This window comes from Rhagoletis pomonella, unplaced genomic scaffold (genome assembly GCF_013731165.1).
Source record: "Rhagoletis pomonella isolate Grant_MI unplaced genomic scaffold, Rhpom_1.0 Rhpom_scaffold_00006, whole genome shotgun sequence".
Classification (NCBI taxonomy): domain Eukaryota; kingdom Metazoa; phylum Arthropoda; class Insecta; order Diptera; family Tephritidae; genus Rhagoletis; species Rhagoletis pomonella.
In genome coordinates, this window is record NW_023458560.1 from 31,719,817 (window position 1) to 31,730,717 (window position 10,901).

The following is a 10,901-nucleotide window of genomic DNA, read 5'->3' on the forward strand; positions in this document are numbered from 1 at the left end:
CCTTTTTTTGCCTTTTTTAAGATATTTGCCTTTTTTTGCCTTTTCTACCTTTAAAAAAGTCATTATACATTTAGTACATTCAAGGCTTTTCTTCGCGAAAATCGAATGAAAATGCTGCCAGAAATCTTCAAAATGCATTTTGTGGTTCAATGTTACTACAACTATACAGATTAAAGTTTTGAGTTAGAAACTCGAAAGGATAAAATAGTCAAAGATTCAAAGTACAAATTTTTCATATAGACTGCGTTTCTTTTTACATTCCGGATAATCCCATTTCACAGCCGGAATAAACAGAATGCGTTTGAAATATACGTTAATATATCACCAGGAGCGTTCTAAAGAATAAGTAAACAAAAAAGTTTATTCCAAACGTTCAGAATGAATAAAGAAATGCAGCCATAATGAAACTAGTTCATAGCTTTTCTCTTTTTACTTGTAATATAAACATTTCTAAAAAAAATATATTTTTTGATTGTTCTTCGTATTTTGTCTTTTTTTAGTGCCTTATTTTGCTTTTTTTGCAATACCTTTTTTTTTGCCTTTTCCTGCCTTTTTCGCTATTTTATTTTGCCTTTTTTTGCCTTTTTTACAATACCTAGTGCCTTTTCCTGCCTTTTTCGCTATTTTATTTTGCCTTTTCCAGCCTATTTCGTTACTTTATTTTGCATTTTTTATAGGTTTTTAGGTCCTAAAAATCCGTTCCCTGGTGATGACTAAAGGCTCAGTTATGCATTGCATGAGAGTTGGCACATAAGGAATCTGTTAAATAAGCTTTGCGTGTAAGCGGTTACCCAACGCACAGCATTACATACATATGTAAAAGTTTTTGATTTCTACGTAAAAATGAAATTCTATGCAGTGCAGTGCAAAGTATGCATAACTGAGCTACAAGCCTACTTTAAATTGCAAGTTGTGAGGTGAAAGCCTGGGAAACATTCCGAGAATTCGAGAATTCCATAGGATATGGTAATTCACTACTTCGTCTTGATTGATGGCTGTGTCAACCGATTCAAAAAAAAATTTGAATGGTCACATCATCGGCATTTGTGGTTTCTGTTTCGTAAGTGAAATATTTAGGACAAAATTATTGCTTAAATTGCACATGAATTTTAAAACCTATTTGAGGAAATGGTCCTTCGACAGATATTTTTGTTCTCGAGTTTTTCCAAGACTAATGCTGGATTTCCACTAGGCATTGAAATGACAAAAAATTGGTGAAAATGCCAGCTGGAAATGAACTTAATGACTATTTTCTTAACATAATGACTTGAATATTTTTTAATGACGAACTTTGTCATTACAATTTTTGCCATTTAATGCCTAGTGAAATCCCGCATAACACAAAGCAATTTTTTTATTGTCAGCATATTCCTCTGAGTCATTTATAAATTTCCTCCTTCCCGAATCATCTCAGCATTGGGATGGACAGTAAAATCTATTCCGCCATTTTCGAATTATTAGTTTTTAATTTTTTCGGCCTTTTTTAAGTCTGTGGATGTTCAAACAAACAAAAGGAAAGAAGAATCATCCCGATCGGTCAAGTCTTCTTTGATTTTTTGCAGGAATATTGGGGTTTTTCACAATATTCTCAAGCTTTTATGAGATTAACACACAGCTATATACACAACAAAACCACTCTTTCGACGCACACTCTTAAAATCCCCTATTATTCCCTTGCTCGTGTATGAAACGTGGACGATGATTAATAAATATGTAAAGATTTTGAGGGCTTTCGAAAGAACTGTTCTGTGGCCTTGGTCACGGGTACGGCTGGTACCGAAGAAGAGGAATGACAAGCCGAAAATTTTCTTTGACTCGACACCCATAGGTGGACAAAGAAAGCAATGGCGCCCATGAACGCAGGGAAAGGGCCAATTGCAGAAGGGTTGATCTACATAGAGAAAGCAATTGGCGAACATTCTTTCTTAGAAGAAGTGCACAAAAAAAAAATAAATATATATATATGTCTGTCAGGTACAACTTTGCTTGATGGCAATTTCATGAACACTGGAAATTTAAAAACTGGAGTATGCCGCTTAACTGTCTATTTATTTTCAAGATTTTCCTGTATTCAAAAATCGCAAATTTTTACTAGATGCTAACTTATATAATTTACCTCTTTTCTCCCTTATATGACTGTCGTATTGGGAGTTGCTGCGTGCGAAATTAATCGCTGCCATTGTGGATTGGAATTCTTGGTATTCGTCTTGAGTACTTTGTTGTTGTAGTGTCTGATGTCCTGTCAGACTCTTACCGAAAGTACTGCTGGCAGTTGTCGTTGAGGGGGTTGTCGTCGGTGTATTTATTGCACTTGCACTTGAACTCGGATTGTGACTCTGACTCACACCGGCTGATGTCTGGCTTGGCTCCACATGTGTGGGCACAATAACCAGATCCTTGGTAGCCACACCCTCCGTATCTGAGTCGTCACTTAGTTCACTTCTTAGTGAGCTTTCGCCCTTCGATTGTCTAATCGTCGTACCAGTGATACGCACATTCGCACCGGATAAAGCTAAACCGGTTGGGCGCGGCGACTTCCCGGCATTAACTTCACGCTGTTGTTCCTCATATAATTCACTACGTTCTTCACTCGCGTGCTTACTAGTGGTCACTTTCGTTGTTGTTGTCGTTGTCGTTTTCTTTTTTCTGCTGACAACTCGTTGCGATTCTTCCGTGGAAGAACCGTGCGATTGGCTCGTCTCTAATGTACTAGCCGTATGCGTCGTACCAGTCGCTATTTGTCCTGTCGCGGTTTCGCCTGTTGGTGTACTGATTTTTACTACTTTGCCTGGAGGCGTTGTTGTTGACTCCGTCATTTGCCATGGTGCTTGTTGATGATATGTTTGCTCTTGTTGTTTTTGTTTTTGTGTTTCCATAACCATGTTGCCTACACTGCTTTCGGTTTGCATTTGTTGTTCCTGCCGTTGCCGTTGCTGTTGGTAATACCGTTGGCCCGACTGTTGCGGTTGCGTTTGCTGTTGATGAAGCTGCTGCTGGTGATGGTGGTGGTTGTGGCGGTGCGTGCTACCAACCGTAATGTCAATGTTACCAGGTGACGTTTCCATCCCAACGTTATACAATGTACCGGAAGCATGGCCACCGCCGCCGTCTGGACTGTGTGCCAACTGACGTATGCGCGCTTGCACCGCCGAGTCAGTAGTGTCGTAGATTTCGTGATGTGTGCTGGATTCGTTAGTTTCATCCTCCAGACGTATTAGTATACGGCGACCACCCGCTGTCATGTCGACAGAGCGGGGTGGCTTCGCGCTTGTGCGTCCGCTTAAGGAGCGTGGCACGGAACCTTCACGCTCGCTTTCCGAGGACTCAAAGAACGGGCGATTCTCGCGCTGTGGGGAGCAACGTGGTGACACATAGCCTTCACCGTGACGAAATATTTTCTCTTGGTGCTTGCGCCCATCACTTGTCATGGACGATGTTACAATGGTGGGTACACCATCGACAGCATGCAGCTCACGCACTGTCTTCTCGGACTCCAAAAATTGTGCAGTTGCGCTTTTCGGATCACCAGTAGTAGTGGGAGTAAATTGTTGCGCGCGATGCGTTGTTGTGCGTAGTGTAACATTAAAGGGGCTGCTAGTAGTCGATGAGGTCTCTTCATATTGCTGCGCGCTTGTCGAGAGATCCTTCTTCACTATGCGATGCGTCGTACGCAGTGTCACATTGAAGGGACTTAACGGCGGCGCCTCATCAGCGCCCATATAACCCGATTCATCGCCTGGACTTAACTTGGTAGTCGTGCGTAGTGTCACATTAAAGGGCACAGCAGTGTAATCTTCCTCCACTTCCACGCGACGCGGCGATGCTTGTGGCGTATGACGCAGCTGCACCTGTTGGAATGCCAGTTTAGCAGCCTCGGCCTCAGCCAGCCCACGTTGGCGTTCCCTACGCAAACGTTTCTCAATCTCCAGCACATCAATATCAAAAGGATTATCCAACGGCTCAGCAGCGCCAAAGGCATCTTGGCTTGTGTACTCTGCAGTTGGCTTCGTAGTTTCCACAAATTCGCGACGAAGCTCTTCAGCGCTTTCGTCCGGTGAACGCTTAAGGCTGCCGCCCGAGGACCAAACCTTTTCATACTCAGCCACTTTTTGACGCAAGCGATGTGACGGTGTGGTCGGCGTATCCAGCTCTTCCTCTGCTACATATTGCATAGAACTCGAGCTGGAGCTACTCTCATGGAACTCCGTGGAATGGTGTATAATTTTATGCGAGGTATACGTGCGCGTGATTGTCGATGTCTCTAGCTGTTCACTTAGTACGTCATTCTCCTCCTCCTTCTGCTCAATAAAAGAGCTGGCGTGCGGCGCAGCTGTTTCAAACGCTGACGATGCGGAGGAAGACGCATCAGCTGTGCGATTTAGGCGCCGCGTGCGTGCAGCTGGAATGGGCGCAGGTGCTGCATCGTCCAGTTTGGTATTACGGGCTCGACCCACAGCAGCAGCTGCTGCTGTTGTTGCAATGGGTGGGTCTTTATTTTTTCCTGGGTCTTTGTCCATGACATCGATATGTTTATTGTAGTTGTTGTGCTTGTCATGTACGTCCAGTCTGCAGGACAACACATTGAGTCGGCTTACGTTGTGTTGTGTGTGTACGTCGCGCAGCAATGCCCAGACAGTGTTCAATGTCAAATGTGTCTCGGATTGAAACTCCACATGCAAGGAAATCGATTTTTCTCACGAGCACATAACGCGATTCGACTGACTAACTTGCTATATGCGTCTGCAGGAGTTTTCGTTCCCACAGCACTCGCTTGGCTTGCGCGAGCCAAAACAAAATTTAACAAAGAAATTACAACACATACTTGGACTATGAAGAAAATTTAATTGCGTCTTGGTGTGCTAAGCAGCACCGCGTCGTGGATTATAGATATGTATGAATTTACGTTTAACAAACACAATTCACTTTTTCCACTCACTTTTTCACGTTTTGCGCACCCTTTCACTTTAAGGGGCTCTCAAATTTTCATGCATTAATTTTTTCCAATTTCTCTGGATTTCTTATTCGTTGATTGATAAATTTTTTTCCCCAACAATTTTTCAAAACTACAGTGCAAGTGCTGTACATATGTATGTATATTTTTACCGTAAGCTAGAACGGTTCACATTAAAATGCTAATTCACACAAATGGCGTTCGTTTGAGTAGGTAATTGGGTGGCCTTTTTCACAACTACTTCGTACAATTTTTTTTTCCTTTCTCAAGGTGGCGGTATGCAAAATAATATTAAGTAGAAAAATATGTATGTATGTACTAAATAATTTTGTGCGTTTTTTCGCCTTTTCGCTGTATATTTTTCCAATCCGTTGCAGTAGAAAGCCGGTTCGATACTGAAATCTAGACTGGCCAGCTAAACCTAATGAGCTGCTTGCTGCTACACCTTTTTCTCGTTGCTCCAAAGCGAGCGCTAGCGACACGAAGGCACAGCTTCATTTGGGAGCACAAGCTGATTTTTGAATGGAAACGAGACGGTAAGCGTCTCCAGCACACCACACTATTACTAAATGCATACATTTGTAAACAAAAACGTAGTATTTAGCAGTAGCACAGAGAGAGCATCGGTATTTTCGACTGAGCTTCTTACTACGTTTTACGTTCGGCTACCATCACCACACCACACCACCGTAATATCCGTAAAATACCAGCACAATCTCATTGAGAATTGGCGTAGTGGACGCATGTTAGCTGTGAGCTTGCTGTGCGATTGCTGCTTGTAAAACTGTGCCATCGCAAGTCGACTTATTAGGAGGGTTGATAAGCCCAAAAAGAGTACGTACTATACGCTAACTCTGAAGCTCTCTTTACTTGACTTGTTGGCGCGCTTTGTGGGCCAATGCATGCACGCTTTGTTGGTGAGGTGGTTTTGTTTTGTATGTGACATCATCATCGTAAACATTTCACGCACATTGGACGAGCATGAAAAAAGAAATGAAAACGAAAACTGCGCTACACAGCAAATAAGAGGTCTATTCAGATATAAGTAATAAGTAGAGCTCGATTTTTTCTGTTAAAAAATAAGCCTAAAAATACGTACCAACATAATTTTAAAGGGTAGTATTTATGTGTAGGCCTATTTTTGAGCATATTACAATAATTCACTCCATCACTTTTTACATATCTGCGCGTCGATTAGAGATGAGTTGGAGAATGATGTTGGAATCAACTTGAGAACTATGAATTTCTCCAAGGTTAGGAAACATTTTTTTGGTGTTTGTTGGTAGCATTCCTGAAGCGTATCTCTTTACCGACCCTAGGGCTTCGATTGCAGCTTTACTGTCCACAACGAAGGCAAGCTTAGTTGGAGGTAGGTCAATCATGCTTACCAGCTTTTCCGCCATTCAAATTGCATATAGCTCAGCCTAGAATAAGCTGCAGTAATCTGGGCGTCTATAGGACTCTTTCAAAGATAGATTATACACCACTAATTTTTTAGTTTAAATTTCATATTCATAAAAAAAAAACTTCTTACACCCATATGGTCCACCTGTATTTACCTATCGAAGGCTGAATGGAAGATCCACCTATCTAGGCAGCCGGTTCGAAAGCCCCTTATCTCAAAAAATTGCTCAAAAACGTCCTACTTCAGAATCTGGTTGAAGAGCGTCCTATCTTAGAATTTGATTTAATAACGCCTTGTCTCAAAAAATGGCTCAAGAACGCCCTTTTTCAGAATTTGGGTGAAAAACGCCCTATCTCAACAAATGGTCTCAGCCGCCGATATATTTAATTTACAATGAGATAGGCCGTTTATGAGCCATTTGCTGAATTAGGGCGTTTTTCAACCAAATGCTGAGATAGGGCGTTCTTTAATCAAATTCCGAAATAGGGTGTTCTTGGAAAATTTTCTGCCATAAGCCGCGCCGCATTTTTGATTTGTGATTTGATTTGTTGGACAAATGAAAATAAAATTTATTTTCGGTTTGATTCATCGACCAAATAAAAAGCAAATTTCATTTTCTCGAAAATCGTGCTTGCGTTACTTAAGAAAAGTGGTTTTAGTTCGAAAATCACGAATAAAATTAATTTGCCCAACAAATCAAATCGCAAATAAAATTTTTTTTTATTTGTTCGACGAATAATATTACAAATAAATTTTACTCATGATATCTAGCCTCATTGTAGAGCTGGAAAACTATCGATAGTCGTGGCCATCGATAGTTTCGATAGTCGATAGCCACAACCATCGATAGTATCGATACTGTCGATGTTTTCGATAGTCAAAAACTATCGATACTATCGATAATCCCATCGATAGTTTTCCAGCTCTACCGCATTGTGAAAATTACTTGCACTGGACACGACGCTCGCAATGAGGCTGATTAAATTTATATTATCTTTTTAGGATTTGATACAACCTCAATTCAGAAATCAATTTTTAATTTGGATTTGGGATTTGACTAATTAAAAATCACGCAAACTTGATTTCTTGAATTTCCCTTTCACCGCCATTCCGGACAGCGGCACTTTGCCCATTAACGGTACAAACTTTTAAGGTGCATACCCACAAATTATATTCTTCGATCATTTTCTGTGTTCGTCATCAAAACTATGTGGTCTTATCCGAAGATTTCTTTCACCTTACATTGGAACTTTTTTTTACTGGTCCCAAACCGGCGCACCGTTATGTTAATATGTATGTATACAATTTCATTAAAGAAGATCGACTTTATAACGCCACGTAACAATATTGAAGGTATGTATTTGTATAACTTCATACATACATATGTACATATTTGTAGAGCACTACACTATCTGCGTTCACTTATTGCAAATTTACTAACCTCGCTTTATTTACCTACAAAAGCAAATCTCAAAAGATCTCTCGAGATAAAAAGCGTTCAGCACTTGGGGCATTTAATTCAACAATTGATAAAAGTAATGCCAATAAAACCACAATACAGTTGCGTAGAATTTAATTCCATACACATAGATATGTACTTACATACTTATGTACTTACATACATTAACATTACACTTTCGTTATTGTAACTACAAGGTCAGTTTGGATACTGTAATACATATATGTATGTATGTATGTATGTAATTACATGTACATACATACATACATACATTCTTAAATATTTACAAAAACAACATTATGTTTTTTTCATATCCCCAAACAAGCCCCCAGTACAGCCATTTACAATAAAAAACCAACACTTATAAAAATAATATTCCAGACTTACTTGTACGTGTTCCAAAAAAAGAATAAAATCGGAATTTTTATGCTCTCACCCCTTAGAATTTTTTTCACCCAAAAAAATTATGCCGCTGTTGTTTTTTATTTTGATATCAAAAAATACTTATATGTCGCTCAAAGCGCTCAAAGTTTTCCATGGATTTTATATGGGGAAAAAACAATTCTTCGTAGAAATAATATAGAATTCTTGAAAATCAATGTTTTTCGTTCGGAAAACTTTGTTTCTCGTCCAGTCAAAATACCTAGTTATTTATTTAACCATTTTCTGTTATCAACTATTTTTTATAGGACCTCTTAAACGACAAAAAATGCAATTCGGTACCCAAAAAAATCGCTGGTATTAAAAATTTGTATAATAAACAATTGAATAATATTGCTGGCAGTCTCCTGAACAGAATCAAAGTTTTCCGATCGAAAAATATTGATTTCAAAAATTCTATATCATTTGTATGAAAATTTGTTTTTCCCCATATAAAATATAAGGAAATCTTTGAGCGGTTTGAGCGACCACTTAATATTTTTTTTTATTTCAACATAAAAAAGAGGTATAATTATTTTCGGTTTAGAACAATCCTAGGGCATTAAAATTCTGACTTTACTTTTTCACATGCATATTCGGACCAGCCTAATGTACGTACTCGTGTTTATATAAAATCAATAAAACTAAAACACCCATTACTTAATGGGTCATCATTTATTATTAACTTTTTTTGAATACAACGATTACAATCGTCCCCCAAACATATGTATATATGTGTATTAGAGTGGTTCACAAAGATTTCTTTTTGGAAATTCATAAACGCTATTGTTATTTATGATAAAAAAAGAGAAACGTGTTTTTTTATTTTGAAAAAAAGTTTTCTTAGAGGTCGCGCTGGTCAGTTTTTTATAAAAACGCTGATGTTCTCAATTTTTTTATTTTCTTGATATGTTAAAATGCAGCTAAAAATGTGGTTTTTACATATAATTACTCTGGTATTATTGGGGAACTTTCCCTTAATTACACACAACAAATCCAATCTTTTTTTTTTTTAAATTGACCGCCATTTTGGATCCGCCCATTTTGAATTTCGAAAAACTGACTTCAGATTCCTAATTAGCAACCCCAGAAACCCCTTGGTAACAAGTGCCAATCCATGACAATGCGTAAATCGTTCAGTATCAACGTTTTAATTTTACTAGTGTCTTTTCGAGAGCATATTTCCGGGAACTAGACCCATTCTAATTGTCCAAGACAGGTGTGTAATTAAGGGAAGGTTCCCCAATAATACCAAAGTAATTATATCTAAAAACCACATTTTTAGCTGCATTTTAACATGTCAAGAAAATAAAAAAATTTAGAACATCAGCGTTTTTATAAAAAAAACGACCACCGCGACCTCTAAAAAAACTTTTTTTTTCAAAATAAAAAAATACGTGTCTCTTTTTTTTATCCCAAATAACAATATTCTGATGTAGCGTTTATGAATTTCCAAAAAGAGTGTTTTTTATGAACCACTCTAATGTGTATGTATGTTTGTACCTGCCCTCTTTGGTTGACATGAAAACATAATAGGTGGCGTTAACTAATATAAAAACGTCAACAAAGCAAAACTCGAAAAAGAGCACAAAAGAATAAGCAGAAACATAACGTCACACGAATGGTTTTTTGTTGTAAGTATTTACAGTCCGCTTCACCGGAATAAGTGCATACTTTTTTTCTTCAAAATCCAAGCAGTGTCGTTTTGACTGTTCCGAAGGGTGGTGGAAAAAGGAATTTCCTCTTATACTTTGTTTTTTTTTTTTACTTTTTACCTGTTTTTTGCTTACTAGTGCGGACCATGGAATACATACCATGTTACCTGTGGCCTTTCAGCCAGAATAAAAAAGTTCGTTATTCACTGTTCGCTGTCACTACAAAAGCGCAAATCTTGCCTGCCCACCTATTTTCCACCACGTTGTCTATAACTGTGAGGATTGGATACCGGCGTTCAGCCTCAGGGAACTCAACATTGGAGTAGCTTTTCGGCACAGGTAATATGGCTTACTATCCCGTAAAATACATTAATGTCATGACCTCTACCCCCAGCAATTTCCGCTTTAATTCACACTGAATTATGCCATTATCAATTTCTTTTAGTGGTGAGTTCGAGATGTCCTCTATGGAGCAGGCCATATATAACTACGTCTTGCCAAAGTTATATGTATTGAAGTTTTGGAGGTCTTTTGTTCACCTAAATAGTTCACTTCTTGAGGTATCGGAATTGGGCTGCACTAAGTGTCAGTCATACTCAGTGTTGTTTGCGTTTTCTTGCGAAAAAAGACTTGTAATTCGACTGTCTTCGTCAAATGCATAGATCTAAACGTAAGTATCAGAGCCATTAAAGTTGACAATCGAGAATAAATAACCAAGCCACGGAGCAAGTATGTATAATCATCTAGGATTTAGTGCGCCTAACAGCCTGCCTCTAGTTAAAAGGTATTTGACAATCAGCTCACTGATATCGACTTTGGCTAGAGCTTTGACTAGATTTCAATCTTCACAAATGGATCCAAAAAGGGTATATGGGCGGGATCTAACTTACAGACACCTAGATTACTGCAAGTTTTTTTTCCAAGCTGAGCTCTATGAGAAGTTGTAAGCCAAACTGCGTCTAAGGTATTTATGCTAGGTGTGTAATATCAGGCGAAATAATTTGGATACGT

At 38.7% G+C, this 10,901-nt stretch overlaps 1 protein-coding gene across 1 annotated transcript; it reads right to left on the reverse strand.

Annotated features, from left to right (window-relative positions):
- Positions 1-2,054: 2,054 nt before the first annotated feature.
- Positions 2,055-4,517, reverse strand: LOC118741867 (ras-interacting protein RIP3-like). The gene has a single exon (XM_036473842.1). The coding sequence runs from the start codon at positions 4,515-4,517 to the stop codon at positions 2,055-2,057; it is 2,463 nt and encodes an 820-aa protein (XP_036329735.1).
- Positions 4,518-10,901: the final 6,384 nt, after the last annotated feature.

Coding starts and splice junctions, on each gene's coding strand:
- LOC118741867 (XM_036473842.1), bottom strand. CDS start 4,517: ATGGACAAAGACCCAGGAAAAAATAAAGACCCACCCATTGCAACAACA.